This window comes from Centroberyx gerrardi, chromosome 9 (assembly GCF_048128805.1).
Source record: "Centroberyx gerrardi isolate f3 chromosome 9, fCenGer3.hap1.cur.20231027, whole genome shotgun sequence".
NCBI lineage: Eukaryota > Metazoa > Chordata > Actinopteri > Beryciformes > Berycidae > Centroberyx > Centroberyx gerrardi.
Window position 1 is genome coordinate 28,210,242 of NC_136005.1, and position 27,425 is coordinate 28,237,666.

General features: G+C 42.0%; 2 protein-coding genes across 3 annotated transcripts in view; one reads left to right on the forward strand and one right to left on the reverse strand.

Moving 5' to 3' along the window:
* The window catches only part of mcf2l2 (MCF.2 cell line derived transforming sequence-like 2), a 122,311-nt gene that overhangs the window by 31,782 nt on the left and 63,104 nt on the right, over positions 1-27,425 (reverse strand). The window contains exons 16-23 of the mRNA XM_071918325.1: positions 12,685-12,751; positions 11,247-11,362; positions 8,080-8,149; positions 7,531-7,623; positions 6,644-6,736; positions 3,772-3,894; positions 1,504-1,584; positions 472-612 (exon numbers count right to left, since the gene is read on the reverse strand). Of these exons, the coding sequence (XP_071774426.1) occupies positions 472-612; positions 1,504-1,584; positions 3,772-3,894; positions 6,644-6,736; positions 7,531-7,623; positions 8,080-8,149; positions 11,247-11,362; positions 12,685-12,751 (784 nt within the window). The remainder of the gene's footprint in view (positions 1-471; positions 613-1,503; positions 1,585-3,771; positions 3,895-6,643; positions 6,737-7,530; positions 7,624-8,079; positions 8,150-11,246; positions 11,363-12,684; positions 12,752-27,425) is intronic.
* Positions 17,666-27,319, forward strand: b3gnt5a (UDP-GlcNAc:betaGal beta-1,3-N-acetylglucosaminyltransferase 5a). 2 transcript variants are annotated; one of them, XM_071918330.2, is made up of 2 exons: positions 17,666-18,044; positions 25,268-27,319. In XM_071918330.2, exon 2 carries the CDS (start codon positions 25,877-25,879, stop codon positions 27,083-27,085), a length of 1,209 nt encoding a protein of 402 aa, XP_071774431.2. In that variant the 5' UTR covers positions 17,666-18,044; positions 25,268-25,876; the 3' UTR covers positions 27,086-27,319. The 2 variants fall into 2 exon arrangements, with proteins under 2 accessions (XP_071774431.2, XP_071774432.2); XM_071918331.2 differs by lacking the exon at positions 17,666-18,044 and adding an exon at positions 20,428-20,575.

Genomic DNA, 27,425 nt, shown 5'->3' on the forward strand with positions numbered 1-27,425 from the left:
AAAGGCAACATTTTTAAGACTTCTGAAACCAAATGCAAGGTTGAAAGGCAACATTTAATCATATTTAAAACATGTGAAGCCCTTGAACATAGATAACTCAATTTAAAACATCTTAAAGAAAAATTCCAGTGTTTTTTAATGACATTATGAGATATTTGCTATTTTTCCTTCAGATATCTCCTTTTTTTCCCTTCCTTAGTTGTTTTTCCAAGTAAATATTCTGAAACAAACGCTGTCTCAATATTATTGATTTAACTTTTCTGTAAAGTTTTACTTTTTCATTTTTATTTGTCCTGTACTCATATGACAGCCTTTGTCAGATGAATAAGTTTTCCACAACGTTCTTGATCAGACTGTGAATGTGTAATGTAGTTATGCAGCTTAAAAGAACAAAAGACACCATTGGAAAAGTCACTTCAAAAGGCTAACGCAGAACCGCACACACACACACACACGCCATCTCTCTCTGACCTTGAGGGAGTGTTTGAAGCTGTAGGACGGTGTCTTCTCATGTCCGTCCGTGGTCTCCTCTCGTTTCTTACAGAACAGCAGCATCTTGTTGTACAGGAACAAGTGTCTCTGCATGGGCTTAAACCTCGCAAGGTCCTTCACCTGAAATCAGGTAATCAGCCAATCAGTCGGTCTGTTTGTCTGTCTGTCTATCTAGCGATCTATCAGTCAGGATGTCTGTCTGTCTATCCATCCATCCCACATTTCATATAGTATCATATTAAAGTTAACGTGTAGCATTTTTAATCAATATATCATTGTCAAATTAACTGTGATACCATGGTATAATTACTGAAAACAAATGAGATCATGATCTAGATGATTAGTAGCCTCTATGGTATTGTTAGTGCGAGTGTTTCTTAAAATTAAAGTCCCCATGAAATGAAAGTAGGTGTAAATATAAATTTCTAACCAATAAAACCATCACATTTTTGAACAATCCCACTCCTCTGCACCCCTCCCATCAAATAAAATTGCTTTTGAATGATCCCTCACTGCGTTATGTCCCGCCCCAACATCCTGTTTCAATGCATCAAATCAAGGAAGTAAAGATGCCATTTCATGGGGTCTTTAAGACCACATTTCCCATAAACCCCGTTGCTTCCGCTGCCCCTCCTCCTCCCTGGCATCTTTGGCTTCACTGAAGAGGATAAACATGTTGGAAGTGATTTTTCCATCGGCCTTTCACTCCTTCCACCATCTGCTATTGCAAGAAACTCTGAAAGCTTTAGCTCTGTTTGCTCTGGAAGAACAGCGCCCTCTTCCTGTTTTGTGCCGTAAAGCGATCCAGCAGATTTCCCGCCAAATCTGATGCAGTGGCACACAGTGTAAAATGCAGTGTAGAGGCCAGTAGAGGCCTCTCAGCAATGGTTTTGTTTACTTACAGTAACTATAGTGATGACTCAAAATGAATGCGGTAATGATCTATTGACCTTAAAATGACATGCACAGCACCTTTAAGTTTATAATGTCTGGTGCAGTGTGGTGCAGTACCTTGCTGTGGCCTCTCTTGTGGTCCGTCCACACGTTGAAAGATCCCTGCATTAGCAGCTTGCCCAGCTCACTCAGGTTCCCCTGTGAATGCAGAGCCATGTCGACACACAGAGCCGGTCAGACTTTCACAGCACCGCTGCTTTCAGTAATTGCACTTTTCCGTGGCAGCCATGTTAGCTCCACAACCGTGCTTCATGGTCGCTGCTATCATGAGTCGCTCAATGACGAAGGAAGGTTAAGTGGGGGGAAAAGGAAAATATGATCCAGTGTATGTACTGTATATATTTTTGTAGGTATGATACTTGCATCTCATTTCTGTATCTTATCTTCATCTGTAAATTTTACAAGGTAATAAAGTAGCTAACAATACACATCTGCACACTCTGGACATATTTCTGTACATACTGCATGCTACCTTCAACTGTAAATCTGATCAAATGAATAGCTTACAATGCATATTTACATGTCTGTCACATGCATTTCTCTATATTTGTTCTTCCATCGGCACAATAGATAATGTGAATACACTTGTACATTTGCTTCAACCTGCAAGCAGTCAATGAAGACACTATCTTTATTGGTTTACTGCCAGTATGTTTGGTTTTGTTATCTGTCTCATTATCCTCTCTGTTTGTCTTTCTCTTTTCTACTGTATATCCTATTCTCTGCTGCTGCGATGACCCAATTTTTCCATAGAGATCATTACATTTTTATTTAATCTAATCTTTAGAAAGACATGCTAGGGACGGTCACACCTCGTCAGTTTGGTTGGATTTGGTTACAGCTTTACTCCCCACTCATTTGCATTTTCTGGTACATTTTGGTGCTGCCTGGTGACACGCTGCAAAAATGTCCATCGTCACACAAGTCATTTAATCTAGCATAGAGTCTAGGTCTAATTTTTCTTGAGGCAAGTGACGTGAATGTGGTCAAATTATTTCACTTGTTTCCAATACAAATCAAGTGATTCAAGAATTTTCTGAACTTGAATCGGCTTCCATCAAACACCAGAAGCGACCGAGACCTTCAGAAACCCCTACCTGGCTTCCTTCATCAGCAGGACATCCTGTGTAGTCATCCTGAGCCTGTGATACCATCACTCACTGATCCCATTTCCACTCACAATAATGACACGCTTACCAAGTCATTTTTCATCACACATTTATATACTCGTAAAACTTATTTTGAGCTATTTGAAATGAGATATTTTGAGATTTTTCACATACAGTCATTTACTTGAAACAAGCATCCTGTTTGTTTCATGATTATTTCTTTCTCATATTGTTATAAAGCCAGTGAATTTATTCAAAGTACATAATTCCACTAAGACTATCTTGAAATTAGCTGTTAACTGCAAGATAAACCCACTTGCTAGGTGGGTGATTTTTTTTGCAGTGTACCAGCAGATCTACATTACCATCACACCCAGTCTCTCTTCTAACAGATTGAATTTAGGATAATCGCATGCCCGAAGCTCTAATTTCGCTGTTGTTGCAGATTAAATGTATGATACACACACTTTGAACCCGAGACACACAGTTGAAAATCAGTTGGTATCAAGGCTCACCATTCTGCATATTTACATGTTGCAAGTAGCCATGGTTTTGTCTTTGAGGTTGTGAGCCATAAAGGTATTTAGACTCAAAAACCCTCCAACCAAACAACACACACACACACACACTCAGTTATTCATTGTTAGGGGAAATTCAGATGTACACATTGAAAGCACCATTATCACAGATCCTATCGACACTTTGATCACAAGTCTATGAAGTCAGGGATGGGAGCACTGGACCTGTGTGTGTGTGTGTGTGTGTGTGTGTGTGTGTGTGTATGTGCATGTGTCAGTGTGTTACTAGTCAATGCGTGCAGTAGAACAAGTGAACGTATCTCCTGCAGGTATGTTGCGTGAGTGAGTTTGTTTTGTGCTACACGCAGCACTAGCTGAAGTCGGTGTTCTGATAAAGATCGAGTAAATTCCTTGTGTCCGCTGACTCTTGAGCGACCCCGACATAAACCCACAGAGAGCTGGGTGAGGGGCTGAGAGGACAGAGCTGAGACAGCTGCTGTCCAATAATAACAGATTATATGAAGCTGAATTAGAGTAATCTGATTTTTAAAAATGGTATATAAACTGTAAGGGTCTACAACAGATATATGGCCTAGTGTGTGTTGATTTGGGGTCTGTGAGAAGAAAATGTTTGATTCTGGTTGTAGATGATGATGATGATGATGATGATGCTGATGCTGCAGGACCGTCTCACTGACCTCAAAGCCAGTGATGGCTATCTGGTGCATGGAGTCGTTGACGGACTTGATGATGTCCAGCATGGTGGCCAGAGCCTCCTCCAGCTCAGCCGTCCCCTCACCCTTACTGCACTTCAACATCTCCTGGAGAGAGAGAGAGAGAGAGAGAGAGAGAGAGAGAGAGAGAGAGAGAGAGAGAGAGAGAGAGAGAGATTTACACCTACCAAGCATTAAGGGCAGTTTATAGTACAGTGATATATGATTCCAATTTCTCTGTTTACACAGAGAGAAGCTACAGGTTTTACTGTAAAACGAGTGGCTCAGTTTATAAGTAAATGTCATCAGCTGCATGAGAAGATATGTATAAGTATTGTCTGTTACAGATTTACCCTCCTTTCCTTTTCTATTTCTGTCAATATTATTCTATCTATTTATTTGCTATCAATTGAATTGAATTGTAGAATTAAACTGAACTAGTAATGCTACTTGAATGGCTTTTGATTATATTGTTGTTGTTGATATGATTGTTTATATTTGTTAGATCACTGTTTATTCATTGTTAATTATTAGCCAATGTTGGAATCGTACCTCATTTGAAATGCTGTATTTGCTTAGGTTTCCTCCCTGTCATGCCAATAAAGCATATTTGAATTTGACAGACAGCTGAAGATTACATTTGAATGAAGTAATAATTAATTAGGTCGATATGTCATTGCCATGGATTTGCCGTGGGACTGTACAGAATCTACTTGTTAACCATATAAATATAAAAAAAACTTCAAATTACACTAAAAACTTGTGTTGGTTCATGTTTTCCAATCCAGTGTTTTAAGGTTTGGTGGTAGGGCTTCAAATTAGATTATATATGCTTTATGGATTGGGTTTTTAATCTATGCATTCCAACATAAGGAGTGTAGCAGTACATTTTCATAAGCCTGGGTCCCAGGGTGAAAGACTAAATCCTCCTTTTGGCTCCAGGCTCAGAAAGAGTTTTTAGGAACTCCTGGGGGGGATTACATGAAGCAGGCTGAACAAATTAGCCAGATAATTGCAAAAAAGAATGCCTTGTTATTCTTAATTTTTTGAGATATTAGTAAATTAAACTTAATAGTTTTTACAGACGTCTTGTTGCTGAACCAAACAATAATCACTCATTCTGAGCAAGACTTGAAAAGTTATGTCATGATAATATTGACACAGGGTTCCCACACTCACACTCAAGCACTTTTCAATGACTTTCAAGGCTTTGTTTGGTGAAATTGGCGAACTCAAAATTGGCATGTTTTGGGGCAAGGGCGTAGGTTTGATTTTGACATTGGTAGGGACACAAATGGGGGAGGTCCGGAGGGGATGTAACCCCCACTGGAAACTGAGGCATTTTACATTTATGATAGACTTCTGACCGCCATTTCATGTCATCTAGATCAGTGATTCTCAACCTTTTTCATATCGAGGACCCCTAGTTTAGTCCACATTAGAGCCATGGACCCCCATTTGATGAGATTTTGTCTCTCGGACCCAAATCTGAGAATACTTTTATTGTTAGATATGATTTTGATCCAGAATCCCATGACTGTCTGTATTGTAGGTAGAGAGATAACAGTGAAACTAAGATCAAAACAGTCATTCTTCTACATTCTGTAATTGTGTTAACTATTTGTAAATTAAATAATGCTGAAGTTTAACAATTCATCAATTTGCTGGGGACCCCCTGGAACCCCCGCAAGGACCGCTGGTGGTCCCCGGACCCCACGTTGAGAACCACTGATCTAGATAGTTATGGTAGCCAATACACTCATTAACAGACACACAGACACAGGGGTGTAGCACATTAATGAATCCTTTACTCAAATTTGCCAGCTGAATGGGACTTTGAAGAGCACATTTTGTTTTAAGGCAGGTACTGTAGTACTGTTGCCTATTCAAACCAACAATCTGTATTTACATTTAAAATAATAATAATAATAATAATAAGATATTGTAAACTATATAAACCCTACATACAAACAGCTGAGTCAAACACATGCCTACGCCTGTCATTAACAGAGATGAACTGTTGGCATATTTGTTTTACATCAGTGTTGTCCAGTGTGGCACACAGCAGCATTGTTCAATCTCACTTGTGACATGTAGGCTACTTACGGTCATCACTCGTCACAGACGCACGCGACACGGTACTTAAATAAACTAACTTTAATGGCTAAACACAACTGTTACTAATATAAAATAGGATGGAGTCTTCACTCGCATGCTCGCCGGTAGGCGGAGCTTTGGCTCTTCTTGCCCACAGCATTTCATACGTTAGCAAGAAATGGCAAAGCCAATCAGCGATTTTTTGGGGGTGTTAGGGAGGCGGTGTCACGCCAATTTTTATCCGGGTGACGCAATAACATTCTAAAACAGCTGTTATACTAAAGTTTCGTTACAGCGTCCGTTGCTATGCCGACACAGGACACCAATGCACTACACCAATGCAGCGGGACTCGTAGTAGAGAACGCGATCTGTTAACATTGACTAGACACTGACGGACAAAACAACGTTTATTGTCAATCAAAATAATTGCTAGGGACATTTCAGAGTCGCTTGATATTGGTAGGGACACGTCCCTACCGTCCCTACCCAATTCTACGCCCTTGTTTTGGGGTAAGACATGATATTATAGAGGCCTCAGTTTTTACTTATGATCTTTTCAAATCAGCTCTAGAGATGAATGACGATGAATTTGGGTGCTAGATTTTAATAAACAAAAAAGAAAATCAAGTACTTTCAAGGCCACTGTCAATGATTTCCAAGGCCCGTGGGAAGCCTGCTTACAGTTATCTGTCTAATTGAGTAATGCTGGTGCAGAGTATAAGGTGTAGGGTTTGAGTGTAGGTAGCTGCAGGTAGTTGCCTTGAGCATGAGTTGGTATTTGGTGATCCTCTGGACGGGCTTCAGCAGATAGGCATCCAGAGACAGCTTGTGGTCCAGCTTCTTCTGGCACTCCTGTTGTCACAAACACCAAACACGCTCCATCATGAAGACTCAGACGATACTTTGCTTAGTCTTAAAGCTGCACTAGCCAAATTTTTATGTAAAACTACGCCTGTCTTATCAGTCTTATCGGCTGCAGCAGAGAAGAGCATCCCACACCCATTAATTGAGGCACTGTAGATTCACCCTGTTTGCCAAAATGTAAACCAATAGGGTATCAGTTAGGGAGAGAAAGGCAGTTTTATTCGATGGGAAGGGTGAAGGGATTATTCAAAAATTTGTAATGGCTTTATTGGTTGGAATTTTTACCACTAAGTCACCACTAAAGATTGTCTGTTTTGCAGGAAGCAAAAGTGAGAGATTTTGATACAAAACCTACAAGAACATACATTTTTTGTCATTTTTGTGGCATAAATTGTCAAACAGGTGTATGGTATGATAGATAGATAGCCAAAAAGGGCTAAAAAGTCATTTTTCATTTTAGTGTGACTTTAAATTCTCTTGCCGGGTATGGACACTGGTGGGAAATCTCTGAGAGAAAGACATTTAGTTTACTGACGTCACCCTACAGGATTTCTGCGTAGTGAAGTTACCACCCACTGCCATATGGGGCCGGCAACATGCAAAGTTGCCTTGTGCAGCTTAAAGCTTTCTCGTTCATCTATGAATCACCAAGGAATACTATTGAATGTTGTACTCTATTGAAATTATGTATGAAGGAAGATGCTTTCTTGCTCTCTCACAGACTGCATAGAGCATCAGATGATAGTTTACAGTGTGTGTGTGTGTGTGTGTGTGTGTGTTACCTGAAAGAAGAGGCTGTCTCCACACTGTCTCCAGAGGACTTCAGAGCGAGGTTTATTCTGACAGTACTTCTCATACACCTGCAGCTCCTCTTTCTGACAACACAAACAGAGGGATGATTACAGCCAGGGCTTGAAATGAGCTCCAGCCACCAGCCAGTTTCTAGTCAATTTCAGCTGTGGCTGGGAACATTAAGTCTGTCAATTCTACTACACTTTGGCAGGTAAACAGCTTGTCTGCAGCCTTTCCTACTCTAAGAACTACCAGCAATGTAACCTATTTGGACTTTTTGGTAATTTCATGATTTACAAGCTTACTATCAGGTAGAACCGCAGCCGTGTTAGTAATGTAAATGTCTTGGCTGACAGAGTTGCCATATTGCTGAGTCTAAAGCAGCAGTTTGTCTTTGCTGGCATTCTCTGCTACTGGTAAAAGGATTCCTATTCTTACCCATGTTGCAGTGCTACTGTAAATGTATAGTATACTATAGTACTATAGTATACTATGTATAGTATAATAGCATATACATATATACTCCCTCACTCACTCACCCTTTTTAGAAAGCAGGTCCCCACCAGCTCTGGTTTTTCTGCACAGTTTTCCAGCTCCTTCAGAAATGTCCTGCAGGTAATTTACAAACAAACAAAACAAAATTTAAATAATTATGACAATATCACAGAGAGATAAGAATTTGCTTTATTCACATGGCGGCCATATGTGATTCACATGGTATGTAAAGTGGGAAACTGTGAAGCTAATGTAAACAATGGCAGGCTCAACTGGTTTTGGACAAAAAAAATTAAATATACACCAAAATTTTCCTTGAGATGAGCAGAGCTAGATGCCAAATTCATCCAATAAGGTCCAAGTGAAAGGTGAGCGCGACTTTGACAGGAACAGCCATGATATTGAAGCTACAACCTGCTCACACCAGTGAACACTTGTCAATAACGTTAGCTCATCTTTGCCGAGAGTTACTTCATGTTGTTAACATTTAATACTTCCAAACCAACCAGGTCTAATTTTCACTACACTCAATTCTGACTGGCCAATGAACGCATTCTGAGGTCTGTTACTTCTGAATTACAGACTGCTGTTTCACATCTCATCATATCACTCCACAGTCTGCAGTCAAGAAGTCCGGTCCATTTAGTTGATTTCTAATCAAATTAACGAGCAACACCTTGTGCAAAAACTACTTTCTCCTTGGTTACTGCAGACAGTCTTGCCGGACTTTGGTGGAAACTTGTAAACTATTTAAGCAATAACAATATTTCATGTCAAATGATTAATGTATTTCGTAAGTAGCCGTATAATAAGCGGGATAATGTCCTATATTCACACAGAAGCCTTGAATTAGCCTGTCGGGGCTTATTTTGCAATAATGACTGGCTTGCTGTACATTATTCCTTACTAAACTGACAGCAGTCACAGTCTTGATTTTTAGTATTAGTAATATCCTAACATTATGCTTCATATCCTTAGTGACACTTCTTTGGTAATCAAATTGTTGATGTTAGCTGTGCGATGCTAGCCAGTGCTAGCATTAGGTGACTTTAGCCAGTTGAAACTATATTGTTAAAACTCAGAGTAGGCTACAACTTAAACAATTGGACCTAGTTTGGAGATAAATATAGCCTACTGTTGTTGTTGGTAATCTGCCTGTGTGAAATGCCTGTGATGTCTTAGTAATGTGCTGCTTCTTGCCAGTTGCCTTGCACGACTATCTTGTCTTATCTTGTTTACTCTCCTGCTGAGACTACAGTAGATTCAATATGCATCTGTGCATGTGCATTTTTGCGTTTACATGCATGTGTGTATGAGTGTGTGTGTGTGTGTGTGTGTGTGTGTGTGCGTACACCCTTTGTCTAGAAGAGTAACCCAATGCTACTTAGGAGCCAATAGGATCACAAAGGGACACTATAGCAAAACTAGGCTTTGCCCACACACTTTTGTTTGAACATGAAACACACATACACACACCCCCCCCCCCCCCACACACACACACACACACACACACACACACACACACACACAGAGTAACCCTACACTAGCCATAGGAGCTCTGATCACAAGAAAGCCATAATGGTTGCGTACAGGACAATAGCTGTCCATCACAGCCATTGTCTCCACTGTCCATTGTCACCAGTCACCACCGAGGGCAACATGGAAGGGAGATTAACGTCTATAAATTAAAGTAAAAGTAAAAGTAAACATGAAACATAAAACGACCCTATAAACTATAGGGTCGTTTAGTGGGTGAGAGTGCGGTTTGTTTTTTCACTCAGAACAACCTCCATCTATTCTCCTTATTAAACAAACAAACAAAAGGAAAAAGTCAAAAGCGATCACTCTGGACTGGTATATATATATACATATATATATATATATATATATACCAGTCCAGAGTGATATATATATATATATATATATATATATATATAAATGCATATGTATCAAAGGGTTTCATACCAATAAATTCCCAAAGTAAACACAATAACATCCCCTAAAAAGCAGCTATTTTTACCGGCAAAGCTTTTAAGATAGCCAGTAACATAATATTGGAGTGATAATTATGAGAAGATGTTGTTGATGTCTCATTTTGGAATAAAGTCTTCATTTATAAGAACAATTTAGAGGTGCAATCTGCTATAAAAATCAAAACCGGGACCCATGTTTATGCATGCGGTCCCGCTCGTTATGCTATTTAGACATTTTATGATACATTTACCGATGCTTTTAGGCTTGGTCACAGGGTCATGAAACACTTAATCGGTATGAGAAAACATTGGGGGTGTGTGCAGTGAAATGAAATGAGCTCAATTAGAGGAAAGACAGATACACTGTCTCAACATGGGGTTAGTTTATTTGCTCTCCTGCCCACTCTTTAAATAACCTAATGTTTGATTACAAAGAGGAGACTAGAGAACTAACCAAACCAGTTGGTGTGTGTGTGCGTGTGTGTGTGTGTGTGTGTGTGTGTGTGTGTGTGTGTGTGTGTGTGTGTGTAACTGCCTCCAGCAAATAGAAGATCTGGAATGCAGGCTATGGATGGATGTATGTCAATTCAAAAAAGATGCTGTATTGGCATGGCAGAATGCATTTACCTTGCCAAAGCATGAGAAAGACAATATACATAGATATATAACCTAGAAAACAGATATGAACTGATACTGAATAGAATTTTACTGCCGTTATACCGCATTTTGGTATTTCATTATGGCGGTGTGGTACTTCTGGGGTTGTGAGCTCGCTTTCGAATTCTTGATCTATTAGAGTAGTCTTTGGGAAGAAATTTTCTCTTAAAAGACTGTATTTGTTGCATGAGGTGAGGAAGCGTAATTCCGTTTCCACCTCATTTCGCGTGCAGAATGAAAATAGCCTGTCCTCCCTCGGAAGTGAGCTCAGTTTCATTCTCTGGAATCGAACTCTTGCAATTTGAGCAAAGAATTGATATTGAACTGAAGTAAAGGGACTTGTACCTGGGTTAATTATTTCATTAAACCGTACCACCTCTGGATCCAGAGCAGAGGCATAGCAGCATTAGCCGGCCTTGACACCACATACAACTTTATCAATAACTTGCTTTTTTCACACGTAGCCACCTGCTTCTATATGTGGCAGTTTGTTTAACATGTGAAAAATGTATTTCACATGCAAAACCAACATGTGCGCAAAAAGCACGGCAGACCACTGCAACAAAATGCATTCCCCCTACCTGTTGTGAAATTCATATATCTCTGGCAGATTGCCAAACAGCACGTCTCTCTTGTTCTCCAGCGACGGGGGGATGAGGTGGCTCAGCTCTGAATTATCCAGCTCTGCAAAATAACCCTGGATAGAGGGGGGGTGGGGGGGGGGTGGAAAGAGAAAGAGATAGTAAAGAGAAAAAGAAGGCAAACCAGAATTAGTCATAAATAAACTGGCTAGGCAGAAAAACAGCGTCACTAATCATTTCAATGCCTGGGTGGGTCTGATTGCCATAGATTCTTCACCTCTCCACGCCTGCAGTTTCACTCTCTGTTATATAAACTCAATACAGAGATAGATACCTATAGGCGATGAGGGTGAATTATACACTAATTATACACTCCCGGCACACTGCTCTGTTTCCTGTAATCAATATATGTTCAGAATCAATGTATTTGGCGATTGTGTGTTGAGTTGAACCTCTTTGCTGGTGCACAATCCAATAGGAAATCAATTGGACGTATTCAACCCAGGAGGCATATTTTGAGTTCACATGAAGTTCATGCGCTGATGAAGGTCCATTTATGGGGGGTATGAGATAAGGGTCGAATTCATAAGGAGATGAGATGCAGAGTCCCGTCAACTGAATGGAAATCAATGGGGTTATCGAAATTAGGGAGGCACCAGTAGTGATGCTGGTATTGGAGACTATTTCTATCAAGACTTTACCGTACTAAGATACTCAACTCAAGTCAGAAATCAAAGCAGCGCCAGCCATTCACATTGAAATAGACACAAGATCTCTCTCATTAAGAAAATGTCAATTACATCTCTATTATTTTTGGTCTAATGACCCCAAACTAATGGCCTACATCTGATCTTAATAAAAGTAATGGATTGGATCAGTACTCGGTATTGGACTGTACTTAAAGATCAGTACTGTACATCTCAGTTTGGTTCAAGTACTAAAACGGTTTGGACTTCATTCATTTAGTTTGTGAAGAACCTGATGGCAGTGAGAAGTGGTATTGGTGCATCCCTAATTGGAATATAGATTTCTGGCTTTCCCTTTTGAAACCTTTCTACACCTTTTTCTAAACCTCATTTTACACAGGGAGAGAGACAGAAAGACATAGTGTGTCTGCTATGAGCGTATGTGTGTGTGTGTGTGTGTGTGTGTGTGTGTGTGTGTGTTCACATGTATGTGTAATCAAATCCAGTCCAATACTTGCTTTCAAAAATGTTTTAAATCAAATATATTGCTGGTTAGCATTTACACCAATGTGAATTAAATGGATATGTTGCCCATTCAGAGATCAATTTGTTGGAGGGAGTGTTAACTTTAACTGATTCAGCTAAAATGAAGCAAGGTGGTGGCTATTTTGAAGGTAAGAGAACCGCTATACGATAACGTAAAAATGGGCGATGATCTCATTTGCTGGGAAAAGCCGGCGGACATACTGTACCTCCATGATGCTTTGCAACTCCTCGACGTACAGCCGCTCTGTTTCAATCAGCTCAGTCATGATGTGTCTAGAGAGAAACAAACAGAGAGAATGAGGTGCGGTCTAATGCGTAGCAAATTATTATGAAACCCTCTCAACAGAATGTCGCCTATGGTCTCTTCATTTATTCATTTATTCGGTGTGCTTCTACTCTGTTTGAGGGGGCAAGCATCCGGTGGAAACTCTGTGCAGGCAGACAAACAGACTTATAAATCGCGAACCATTTTCAGACAACAAATACGTCTTACGGTAAGATGCTCTTTGGATGTACGAGAGAAGCTTTTAGTCTATGTTGTGGCTCAGCTATTGTTTGTCAAAGTTGTTCCGCTTGGAACCACAATTTGCCGAACAACAACAACATAAAAACCTAAATGAAGGATTTTCAATTTGGGTGGAGCATTAATGACACCCTCATGGAGAGGATAGCGGTTTGTGGATGTTTTAGGCGAGCTGCGAGATCAGACATCACTGTTGTGGGAGGGAGATGACTAATTATGAGGAAAACGATCAGACGATCTTTGATTGGTAGCTGCAATAATATTACCAGAATTGAAATTTCTTTCTCTTCTCTTTAGTGGGAAAAGTGCCATCCAACATTGGTAACCAGCCTGTACTCTCTTTAGAACAGGGATCTACCTTCGAAGAATGAAAACCATTTAGCCTTCCGCTTTATTCATTACTTCACTACAGCCTACATCCTCTGTTTTCCCATTTGGCAGTTTAGATCTGATGGCTGCGAACAAGTTAGGGCCAAGCCAAGGCCTTGGGACACACACATCACCCTGTGTAGCTAGGACACGCGACATCCATACTAGCAATGCATACACTCTTGCTGCTCGTCAGGTGCTTTGGATAGCATGGCATACATTACATATGCAGCCGAGCTGAAGACGAGGCCGGTGTTCATAAAACATACGCAACCTGGTCAAAGCAAACATTTCCCGACATTAATGGTCCCTTTAATGTGGCCGTTTGTATGAGTCCAGAGTTTGTGCGCTTTATATGCCATCACAAGCCCACGGGGACGCGCTGAGGGCTTATTTGATGTACGCTACCGTTTTATAGGTCAATAAAGCTCAAACCAAACGCATCAGACCCTCCCATAGGGCGAGCCATTTGTCATGCCACCCACAGGAGACGGGACAAAGATGACAGGAAGGGGTGTGGGAGAGGCGTGTATGTATGTGTTTGTGGGTGAAGCAGGATGTCACTGGAAAAGAGCGAGCATGCTCAGTCAACTTTCCCTGCATAGATAAAGATGTTGAAAAAGGATCTACGTATATGTGTGTGTGTGTGTGTGTGTGTATACCTGCATGTGATTGCCCCTGTACCTGTGTAACACGATTGATTTGTTAAATGTAGATTCACTCCTGTGTGGAACCGTCGCTTCCTTACTTGGGAAGAATATCTATCAACTAGCAGATCAGAAAACACAGTGCATAGTCACACTTGGTGGTGATGTGGCACTAGGGTGTGTTTGTGTGTGTGTCTGTAAGTTCTCGCATGTGTGTGAATTAGAAGTGTGTAGTCACGTTCCTGGCTGACCTGCATGTTCTGCTCCCAGGGGATAATGGCCGAGGAAGATTATTTTTCTTCACACCCTCGCCGATTCAGATCACTACTACCTGGCCTAGTTCCCAAAGGCTGGTGTACTGTGACCGCATTTAACCATGAAGTGCCCTGGATGCCGAACAAAACCCCACTAGCGTGCCAAAACAAGAGTCAGGAGGAGAAAGGGAGAGAGAAAGCTGGGGAGAGAGGGAGAAAGTGAGAGAGAGGAGAAGGCAAGCAAGGGTTGAAGGCCATATTGGAGGTCCACAACTCTTTGGCAACAGTGGGTGTTAGCAGCTGATTGTGTTTCTCTACAGAGTTAAATAGACATGGTTAATTTCTGTGCTGGTTTTCACTGGGAACTGATCATTTCACTACTGATACATGTATTCGATTTTGTGTTTAGACAATGTTAGCTTGTTAGCTAGCTAGTATCTGGTCAGCTAACCATCACACATCTGATTTGCGCACTAGTTAACGTATCTAGTGAAAGCTGACATTGGTTGCTTTGCTAAATCAGCCTGCCAGCTAGTTATCTAGCTAACAAAGCCAAAAAGCAAAAGTTTGTTCAGGTTACCTGAGCTGACTCTAACTCAGAGTGTTTTGGAGTAGAGACTAGCGCTGAAGGCAAGACAGTTTACTGTGTCACAGTAACCTACATTTGGATACAAATCCTCCTAATCAGGCTATTCACTTTTACTCATATTATCTTTACTGAATGGATCTAAACCCACACCACAACAATCTTTTCAGTATTTCTCTCTTTCTAGTCTGGTTGTTATATAATGTATTTATACATTATATTTCCACGTCCAAAATGAAGGCAGACGCGGTTGATTTGTGACACATCTGCAAAGCCTCTGAAGCAGCCAGACTGTAACTAAACCACATCACTCTAACTTTGTTTTAACCAAGAATGTGCTTATACAAGGGCATAGTGGGATAGTTTTGTCTCTGACTGTGTATGGCTGCTATCCTAGAAAAACTACTGTAACACATGCACACAACATGAGTGCCTGTGTTCACTTGTACAGTTTTACACACAGACATATGCATGCACACACACAGAATTATCCTCCTAATGAGACTCACGGATAACATGCAGCCATAATTAGGTTTATTGCACATGGTGTGTACATCAGCTGATGCAATTCAGATGACATGCATTCCAGGCTCTCCTAAACATTACTAAATGTTAACTAAATGTTACTTGGCAACCAAAATAGTTCCACTAAATAAATGGGCAAATTGACCCCTTAAAATTTCAGAGTCTAAGGGCTCCTGAATGATAAGTACATACTTTATATACACTTCTTCTTATTTGAAGAAGCCTGTGCTGGCCTGTATTAGAGGAGGGACAGGGGGAACACCCTGAGGTCCTTGAGGGCGTTCCAGGGGCTTCCCAGCAAAATGAGGAATAATTTAATTTCACTATAACTGAATTTACTAGAAATGATCACAACTACAGAATGTATAAGAATGACTATACTAATCCTTGGTTTCACTCCCACAACTATTATCCACATACAGCGCAGACAGTTCTACAAACTAAATCATATGGTCCGGCCCCTAGCTATACTGCTGACCTTTTAACCCCCTATGAACCTGACTGACAGATCCTCAGATCCTCAGATCTCTACTGACTGTTTTGGCGCAGACTTATGACCAAAGCTGACCGGACATTCGCCCAGGCCATTCGCCCTAGGTTCTTTTAAATCTCTTCTTAAGACTCAACTGGATACTCAACAAACTGGATATTTGCTGGAATTCTTCTTTCTTTCTTTCTTTCTTTCTTTCTTTCTTTCTTCTTTTTCTCCGCTAAAAGTGTCTGCAGCTCAAAAACCATAAGTCCTACAGCAGCCATCTTTGGCAGGTGGGCTCCTATGGCCCCCCACTACTCAGGCAACACGAACTACATCAGTTGGCCACATGGTGGCACTATAACAAGCAACTTATAACTTCCAATAACTTCCGAACTGTTTCATAGAGAGAAAATTCTTGTGTCCACAGATTCTTTGGAAGGTACTGAGTCCAACCCAAATATCACTTTCAATGTCTGCCTTATTGGATTTTCCGCCATTTTGATTTTTTTTTTTTATCACTTCTTTGGCTAGGCTGTATATCTCATTAACACAGAACTTGGTGTGGACCATCTTGGGACCATCCTCTATAATAAAAGTTGCATGAAGGTAATTGATAATTGATCTAATCAAACCCAAATTTGAAACACATGTTGAGCAGTGTTGCTTGAGCACGCCCACAAAAGCATTTTGAGTTCTACCACTAGTGGGCGCTACAAATGCAAAAAGTTTCTATCGCATTATTGACCGCATAGATTTTTCTGAAATTTTGTTGACATGCTCTAGGATGATGTCCAAGTCGACCAATGAAATTTGGTCATGATTAATGAAAGTGGGCGTGGCTTATTACATAATAACCAAATGTCCATAGATAGTATAATCAAAACTTCAAAAATGTGTTAAAACTCAGCCTTATGCGCTACAGAGTTGAAATTTTCAGGACGTGTCGGCTGAAGTGAGATAAATCTTTTGGTACCTGATTTGACATCACTGATTGGGGCTGGCCAGAAGTGCAACATGCTTTAAAGTTTCAACCCATAGGGAGCAGTGCAGCAGCAATTTCCTACCCCATGTGATTTAGTATTGATTTATTTGTTAATGGAGAGCACTATGAAGTTGTATGTGATTAAGTGGTTAGCCACATTTATCCCTCTAGTTATTTTCTCCTCAGCAAAACCATGACATCAGTTTGTCTCAGGGGGTAAAGCATCAGCCTCTTATGTGGAAGACTGTGAGTTCAAGTCCAGGCTTGTCTTTTCTGAAGTCACGAACTGCCAATAACAAAGGTCATATTTTCCAATAGAAAGTTTATCGATTATGAATAACCTGAAGAATGTGGGATGTCTATCTGTCATTCTGTTCTTTAGTTTCTTGTATGTAAAGCACTTGTGTACTTATGTAAAGCACTGTAAACTCTGCTTTTAGATAAGTACTATACAAATAAAGTTTATTATGGTCATTATTATTATTCTAACATCAACTAAAATCTTCCTATATGGACAAAATATGAACAAATGAGGGTCTGCAGTGTAATGTCTGTCTATGTGGGGGTCTGTGGTGAGAAAATATTTGAGAGGAAAAAGTCACCCCCCCACCCCCCGCCTCCTCATGTATTAACTAACTAGCTGGCATAGTAACACAGTACTACTGTAAAAGATGAAGCACAGAAAGAGGGAGGGATGGAGGGAGGGAGGGGGAGGTAGAGCCTCCCCCTCGGGCCTGAGTGGTTCCTCCTCCCTTCCAACACACTCCCACTTACCCACACAGACACACACACACACACACACACTATCTCTTACACACACTCTCTCTCTCTCTCTCACACACAAACACACACACACAGACAGTCGGGGCAATGAGAGCAGCCGTTTGAAGCCACGCTCTCTCCAGCTAGGGGCTGCTGAGGAAAACTACTGGGCTTGACAAGGGTGGGGAAAAAGTGAGTGAAAAAGAAGAAAAGAAGAGGGGAAAAAAACAGACAGAAAGTAGCAGAAAGAGAGACGATGAAGGGGGGGAAAGAGAGAGGCAGTCGGAAAGAGTGAGGCAGAAGTAGCGGCCGGGGCAGATAGAGAGAGGTAGGCAGATGCGGACGGAGAGAGAGACTCTTTACAGTTCAGTGGAGAAGAGGAGAAGGGCTTAACTGCACTTTTCCTCCGCACATGTGGATTGGACTCGCAAACAGCCTGGCAAGTAAGTCACACAGTGTGCATGTGTTTGTGTGTGTGTGAGGTGAGGGGTGTTGAGCTAACTGAAGTCTATAATACCTTACAGTGTTCAAGGCTAAAGGTGTCAGCTTGCAGTAGCAGACTGGCAGGGAGAGAGGGAGATGTGGGGGGGGGGGAATGGGAAAAACACGGGGAAAGTGTCAAGATGATGAACTCGGACAGGTAAACACTCCCCCGAACACAAACCGCTTCTTCAGCGCGCCCCTGTTGAGATACTGTCGAGCCAGACCCAGAGTTCACAGGTCCTGTACAGCCGGCATGTGGGGCTGAATCACCCTAACCATAGAGCCAGCAGGCTGGGATAGATAGATAGAGAGAGAGAGAGAGAGAGAGAGAGAGAGAGACAACACCCTTCCATGGAAGCCAAATGGGGCAGCAAACAACCTTGTAGATGCCTGGATTGTAGGCACCTCTACTAATTTACCAGCCAAATAGTCTTGGAAAAGTACTTCAAAAATGGCTAGTCTCCTGCCACAGTGGTTAGTGGTACAGTAGAATAGATAAACGTACCGCCCACAGGCAAAATTTCCAAGCATGTGGCATGGCCGGTGTTCATTTCACACCCCAAATTAGGCTTAGATCGATATACGGTGCCGATATCAGCCTTTTATTAAGAATCAGATCTGGTCTGGTCAGTCTGGTCCACCTCTGATACGATGGATATGATGCAGTTTGATTGATTCTGTATATTGCGAAATTATTAATATATCGGTTGTCTATGAGAAGCTCTTAACCTGAAGTAGTACAGTAGTAGAGTTTTTGTGTCCCATGATGGTCTAAATGCTGTTTCAGAGGCTTTTCCACCCTGACAAGAATACAAATTCTGGGGGAAACGGTAATTTTTTTTTTTATTTTATGGTATGGTGATATTGAATATTTGCACAAAATATCGGCTGCCTCAATCCAAAAAATTATCGGTATTGGCCTTCCAAAACACGTGGGTCTAACTCCAGCCCAAACACTGTTGCATGAGAGGCTACAGCACGAACAATAGCGTGAGGTGTCTGACAGAGTTTACCTGTTGTTATCTAACCCTTGTTTTACATCCAGTACCTAAGAATCTAATTTCAGATCCGTTTCGGAGATAGCTAAACAGAGACAGGGATTTTTGCTGAATTCGATCATGAGGTCAGCTTGTTCCTACTTCCACAAATGGTTTTTGTACAAGATGTGACTCCATGCTGTAGGTTGGAGTCAACTATTGGCACAGACTGAACACAAGCACAGATGGATGAGATGTTTGTGTGAGTTCTGATTGTCAAAAAAGATATAGAAGGTCTTCTGTAACAGTTTAAATGACAGAGAGGATCTGCATTCCTTAAATATTCCATCCCATGGGCCTACTACACTGTTGGGACCCCTGATGATGCAGATAACCCAAACAACACTTAACACTCCCCTTGACTGACTGACTGACCAGCAAGCCAGACGTCCTACTATTTGGCCAATAGAGCTTATGGATTTCACACAGCATGGTAGTTATGAAAGAATAGTTTAATTTCACTAGTATTTAAGGTTGCAATCACACGTACAGTTTGCTTTCTTTGGTGTGAACCATAGTGGAAAAGTTTATATTTTTTTATTTGGTTCATTTAAGTTCTCACTGCCCAATTACAAGTGAACCAAGGCTTGTAAACAAAAGTCACATGGACCCACAAGTAGCTCATTTATTGGACAGACTTTTGGTGACCCATTTGGTCCAAACAAACCTAATTCCAGTCCCTGTAACTTTAGCTAAGCATGATGGACTTGTCTGCACTCTTCTCTGATGTTCATACCAGTTAAGAAAACATGAAGAAATAGAATCAGTCTAAACTGTGGTTTAGATCTTGCTTCATTCTGTCCCGCAAACCTGAGGAACTGCTTGCTATCAGATGTTAACATCCATCTCCTTATACCCATAAACCCTTGCGTTTTGGGGTCATTTGCTGCAGTTGGTTAGGATTACGTTCTCGCTCCTAACAACCCGCACTGCATTTCTCGTTAGAGGACTGAGACCTGCATTTTCAGGCGTCTCAGTGCCTTTATTTGGTGCCACCAGAGTTTGAATGGTATTGTTCTCACCTGGCCACTAGAATATATAAGATCATTGATTTCAGTGCAATACAGTTATGCTTTTCTCTACAAAACCATATCTACAAAGAAGAGCATCTCAGATAGGGCTCCTGGGGTAAAATCCGATCAAATTGGGAATCAACCACCTCTCTGTAGTTAAACCTGAATGGACTATTATAGGATGACATCACCATCCCCTACCCTGTAGACTGTGGTCACCTGACTCAAAACACTTCTTCTTTGCGCGTTAACGTGGGATTAAATTTAAATTAAATTGAGTTAAATCGAATGCCAAAATGCTGAGACTTGATATTAAATATCACGGGACACTGTGATATGGTAAAAGTTGCCTCTGTGTTCCTAATAAAAGTTCTTAGATAAAAGCCATTGGACTAATTCATCATAAATCAACAAATGGAATCACATGGATCAGAGGCAGAGGTAAGGTAGAAAATACTAGTATGTCCAGTAGCCACGTTGTCAAATGGATTTCAAACTGATTGAATGTTCTTCTATATGTACAGATGTATATGTATGGTTTTATTTTTCCACAGACAGATCCAATCATTGTGACATATTGTAAGCAACTGCCTGTGGCTTTGTATGACAGTACTGTAGCTAATGTTCAACAGCTTTGGAGCTCATTGGTTCATATACATGCATTAGCATTTGGCTTGTGACTGATAAGTTCCCACAATTTTCACTATGAATTAATGCAGCATCCCTTTAAAGTGATAATCGATGAGTTCCTTTTATTTCATTTAGTCTCCATCTTTAGTGCTCAGCACTCACTGCTGTGGTGTTTCTGCACTGCTCTTCCCAGAGATCACCTGTCAATCAAACAGTGTGTCCAGTACTGTGACTTTGTCTTTTTCTTTGGATTTTCTGTTGATGCAGTTTGAGTTTCTGTAGGTGGCGCTCTTTTCTTTGTCTGTTCAGCCATGGTGGCTATCACTGCTCATGCTAACTACCCAGTTCTTCTTCTGTTTATTCCAAACAAACACACCAGACATCTGCTGTTTAGAACACCAAATGTAAAAGCTTTCATGAGCTGGCTATAGGTTTAATCAGTTACAGAAACTGGCCACAGAGAGTAGCAAAGCAGACATTTATTTCTATGAAAATGTTCCGGCTTAATATTTTAAGGAGCCTCGTGCTAACACAAGTCTATCCGGTGGTTATGACAAACAGTAAGCGAGCTCTTCTGCCAGCTACAGGGACAGCCGGCCAGACAGAGCTTCTCCTCATGGCGTGTGTAGTCACAGGACCGCTGGATGTCAAGGCTTGGCCACATGTTGTCAGAGCGGCCTATTGTTGGTTGACCCCAGTGTTCAGTCAAAATATGCTGCTGTGGAAATATGTGTTCAGCCCATTGTGTGACAAAGTTGCACAGACATCAGCAGCTTCCATGGTCAGGGGCTCTGCCAGGCTAAAGCCCCTCTATTATGGTGCTTTTCGCTGGGTCGGCGCTTACATTCACTCTGTGTTAAATAGAGTTGAGCGCAGGGGTTAGCCAGCATGGTGGACTGGGTGCTTTAGAGATGCAGCACACTGGTGTTTACAGTATACAATCTAATGATTTTTTGGCAGTTGTTGTGGACCCATGCCTGTCCCTGTTTTGGTCCAGCGATATAGTGGTAATTTAAAGTAAAATATGACCCCCAGACAATGATCATGATAAGGAACATCACCACTAATATGAACAAAAATCAATTATATCTTCAGAAACATTCATTTATACTTCACATACCTCACATAACTCGCATCAGTTTGATACTAGGCTACTGCCTGTGATGTATGCTATGAACTTGCCCTCATACAGAGTTATGTTGGCCTAAAAAGGTGAGTGTAATGCTAAAGATGGTCTTATGTAAATATTATTATTATTTATTAGGATTCTTGCTGCAGTGGCCCATTTCTGCTGGAAATTCTGAAGATTCCTAGATTTATGGTTAATTTAATTATTTAAAGTTCAAAGCATTCCATTGTACAGTACTGTATGTATAAGCATTGGCCTTTTTGCTTTATTGGAAAGTCTACAGTGGAAAAAGACAGTTGGTTTTGACAATAACAAGTGTTTCATTATTAATCAAGTAGTTTCCATAACTTTTTGGCTTGGTATTGTTACACTGCTTGGTATCATGATACTGGCAGAGTAATATTGTCGTATTGATACTAATTGGTATCATGATGCTTGGTCTGGTATAATGTTGAAGAGTAAAACTGTAACATTTTGATGAGCCAAGTCTGAAGCAGTGAGAAAAACACACATCCACATCTGTGGTCAAACCTTCCTCTGTGTCTCGTGTTCCATTTCCAGGCAGCAAAAGACCGAAAAGTGGAAGTTTCACTGACTAGCTCTATAGGTTGTTTTCTAGTTCTTATATTTTAAGCAGTATTCCGCAACATCCACGTTTTTTTTTTGTATTTTGTCTCCATCTTTGGTGCTTAGCGGTTGTTGCTGTGGTGTTTCTGCACTGCACTTCCCACAGATCACCTGTCAATCAAACAGTGTGTCCAGTACTGTGACCATTTACATCCTGATTTCTATTTTGTAGTTTGGCCGCATAACCTGGTTTGCACTTTACTGGAGTACAATAGACATAGAGACCAAGACATATAATGAAAATGTACAGTTCATGCACTGTAGGGAAGTGGCTAGAAACTAGCCAGAGATAAGCGTAATAAATGATAAAACAAGGGGAAATAATTCAGTTGACAAAGACTGCTCTATTCCTCTCTTGAGAACATGAAAAACATTATGCTGCATTTATGTGTGTGTGTGTGTGTGTGTGTGTGTGTGTGTGTGTGTGTGTGTGTGTGTGCATGTGTACAGTATGTGTGTGTGTGCTCTGTGAATGTGCTGAGACTTCAGATAGTGGTATCAGCTGTGGGCAGGTTGATGCATGCAGTTTCTAGTACTACAGATAGAGCGAACAGCCCCCTCCCCCCTGAGGTGCCTCCCCCCTGAGGTGCCTGACTGCTCTGAAAATCATCATCAGAAAGTTAATTACATCTGTACATACGGGGTCGACTTCACATACACACCTAAAGGAGCCGAGAAACTGATCGTATACATTTGGAGACTTTCTGGACTCTTGCAAAAAAGAGCTATAGTGATCTTATAATATATTTTAGAAGGATGCTATACAAATACCCCTTAGTCCCTATAGGGATAACATTGGAATATTATTGTGATACCACATATATTATATTTATTTACTTTATATTTATAAATATAAAGTAAAATAAGGTCACTGTAAATTCACTATTGATGATATCATAGGAGAATTAAAAATGATCATGATACAATTACTGTAAACTCATACTTGAGCAGGCTACCATACACACACTATAAACCTGTATATTAATATCATAGTGATACCAGGGACATTTCCTGTAGACATAGTGAGGAGATCTAAAAAAAAACTAAAAAAAAACACAAAGCACAGTTAGGTCACTAAAAACCACAAATAATAAAAGGCCCTGTAGTAATATTATAGGAATATTATAGGGGCATTATAGTGATTATTATAGTGATACCGGACATGCTATATATATATCCATAGGAATGTTGCTGGGACATTTTAGTGCTATAGGAGATAAAGATACCATAAAGCATGATAAGGTCTTAACTTCGAACTCACTAATGTATCATAGGCTACACTTCAAGTCCCTTTAGGAATATTATAGGAATATTATAGAGACACATACATTAACACACCTTTAAGTGACGACCTACCACCACAGACCCACTATGAGACCCTATAGAAATACGATATAGACCTGCGCGCAACCAACACGTGGTGACGACGCACCATCCTCAGCAAATCCGACGGACGCGCAAATTAAGAAAACGGCAACGTGCAGCCGGTTGCCTATGGCAAGGGCTTCAGAGTAGTTTAGTCTCCCAGCAGCCTTGCCCTGCCCGCCCTCGGTGAGTAACTTGCCATGGAAGCTAGACTGATTGAATCCCGGTTGTTTTCCCCTTTCCTGCTAGTCTATTTTCTGACTATTTTGCGCAATTGATCCGACAGGCTGTGGTAGAAGCAACCTGGGTAGAAGATATGTGTCGGCTACCCGCGTGTGTATTTGTTGACTGATTACTTATAACTAACGCTTCTCTGGTGCACTGTTTTTCAACTGTGTGAGTGTTTTACATGTGGAATTACCTGTCAAGTGTGTGTGTGTGTTTCTCTTACAACTCCATGTTGAAAGCGCAGTGTCATAACATTAGCGGAGGGAGCGGATGAACTCACCTAAACTTTTTACCCATTTTTATAGTTTTATCGAGGGAATTAGTTTACCCACCTTTTTATCCTGACAACATTTTTTAACATGAATTTATAGTAATTCGTATCAAACTAATGTATACAAAATTGTGTTTTTTTAAGGGGGAAAAGCATAAATTATTGCTTTTCTGAAAGTTGTGTTTATAGGTGTGGTCGTTTGCCTCATGATGATCACCCACTTGAGGTCATAGTTTACCCACCTTTCACTTCCCATATCACTGATCCTTACCCTGGGGCTAAAGGAACCTCATCTGAGAAAATCTTTATTGTTTGTTGTTAGATATGAAGTGCAGAATTACATCGGTTAATACTGTAGGTGGGGAGATAACAGCAGGGAGAGGGAGACCTGTGCTGAAAACAGACACTCTTAGACCTCCTCTCATTGTGCTAACCTATTGTGAGTGATATAATGCTGAACTTAAACCATCAGGACAGCCGGAGCCTCCTCAAGGACCCCGCTTTGGGAGCTGCTGTCCTAGACTCCGGTAGCATAGCTGTGCCATCAACAAAAGTGATGTTCTTCTAAATGTGACATTAAAACGAGACGCCACTCCATTAAAAATTAATATATTCCTTAAGGTCCTGGACAGTCCAATTAACATTAAGTGAATATGGGCAGCTGTCTCTCCCAAAGCCAGAAACCAGACAACTTGGACTTGAACCTGTGAAAATCTTCTTGCTCAATGGAGAATGAAATGGGAAAGATAATAAAGATGACTGTGGGAGCACCCAGGGGGGGATTTTTGGATGGAGTGTATTCCGCTTTAAAAGGTAGAACCCAAGTGTGAAACGACTGTCTACTGTATATCCCTCTCATCTTTGTCGTTTCTCTCTTTTACAGATGTGATCCTGTGACATGCCAGCGGCACAGTAACCAGAGAGGAGGAGGAGAGGGGAGACACACTTCAGGAGTTCTCGGGAGAGGAGGAAGAGGAGCACGAGGATGGTGTTTCTGAGCTGAGGGAAGGACGGCGTGCTTTCCCCTGAGCCGTTTCCAGCCCGCTCACTATGAGGGAGCACATTCGATGCTTGAAAAAGTGGAGGAAGATCGGTAACGGAGCCCCCAGTCTGCTGAAGAGCCTGACAAAGGCCTACTGGACTTGACGGCAACAGAGAGAGAACACAGTTGGTGCGACAGGAGGAGGAGGAGGAAGGAGGGAGGGAGGTGAGAAAGAGGATAGAAGACAGAGTGAAGGAGATGATAAGCAAGGAGATTAGATAGATGAAAGGAGTGCTAGAGGCAGAAGGTAAGAAGTCAAACCAGAAGAGGAGAAGGCAAGATTGAGATTGAAAGGGAGGGATGAAATAACATCAGAGAAGACACAGGGAAGAGAGAGAGAGATCAAAAAAACAGGGAAGGAAAGGAAGAATACAGCTCCAGGAGAGAGGCAGATCCAGTTGAGAGGTGCTGGTAGAATTCGTAGATCTTCAGAACTCAGCAGCAGTAGCGATGTTTGTGAATTTCCGTCGTATCCGGAAGTGTCAGTGCGTGCAGCTGCTGACCACGGGCCTGGTGCTGTGTGTGGTGATGGTGTGCTGGGAGCAACTGGACCACCACGTTGTCAGCCACATGAGGTCCTACACCTACCGGTACTTGGTCAACAGCTACAACTTCCTCAACACCTCCTTCGCCATCAACCCCCACCGACGCCATCCCCACGGAAACGATGGTTCTGACAGCGCGGTTGGCGGGACGGTGAGCTACCCTTACCTCCTCAACCACCCGGATAAATGTATTGGTGGTGGAGACGGAGATGGGAAAAGAAGGGATGACGTCCTCCTGCTTCTGTTCGTGAAATCATCGCCGGAGAACTTTGAGCGGCGGCAGGCGATCAGGGACACGTGGGGGAACGAGAGCTACGTGTGGTCGGAGCTGGGCGAGAGCGTGAGGATGGTGTTCGCCCTGGGCGTGCACCCGGACGCCTGGCAGAGAGCCGGGGTGCAGAGGGCCCTGCTCCAGGAGGACCAGACCTATGGAGACCTGATCCAGCAAGACTTCGTGGACACCTTCCACAACCTGACCACCAAACTGATCCTGCAGTTCCAGTGGGCCCACCTGCACTGCCCTCACGCTCGCTTCCTCATGTCTGCGGACGACGACATCTTCGTCCACATGCCCAACTTGGTGAGGTACCTGCGGGGTCTCCAGAGCGCCCAGGCAGGGGCGAAAGACCTGTGGGTGGGGCACGTGCACAGGGGAGCCCCTCCAATTCGCCGCAAAGACAGCAAATACCACGTTCCGTACGAGCTGTACCCCTGGCCTTCCTACCCGGACTACACCGCCGGCGCTGGGTACGTGGTTTCGGGGGACGTGGCGGCGAAGATCTACCAGGCTACGCTGGTGCTGAACTCCTCCATGTACATAGACGATGTGTTCATGGGGATTTGCGCCAGCGCCATGGGGGTCTCCCCTCAGGAGCACGTGTACTTTTCAGGGGAGGGCAAGGCGCCCTACCACCCCTGCATCTACGATCACATGATCACGTCGCACGGACACGCCACGGACGTACGCTCGCTGTGGCGGGCGGCGACCGACCCAGCAGTCGATAGCCTCTCCTCTGGATTTATGGGTAGTCTGTACTGCACGGCGGTGAGAGTGATGCTGCTGTGTCGGCCATATTACCAGAACACCTATTCCTGTATGGCAGCTTTCGCATAAACGGACTGCTGAGGATGTGGGGAGCTGCTGCTGAATGCAAAATGTATCGGCCACGCTACGCTACACATACGCAAACAAATGAACGCACTTCACACACATACACACACACTGATGAAAAACACCCACAAGCACTGCAGCAATTTTTTTTCTTTCATGCTATATTTCAGTGTTTGCTGATGTTGTGTGTTTGCCCTGTTGGAATAAAGACCAAAGCCATTCTGTCAAGCAGACAAATGCACCTGCCTGTTCTTCCCTATCTGTGGGATCTGTTTTCACTCTGTATTGTAGTCACAGAGGGAAGAGATCTGTCAAACCTGTCCCAGTTATATTTACATAAGTG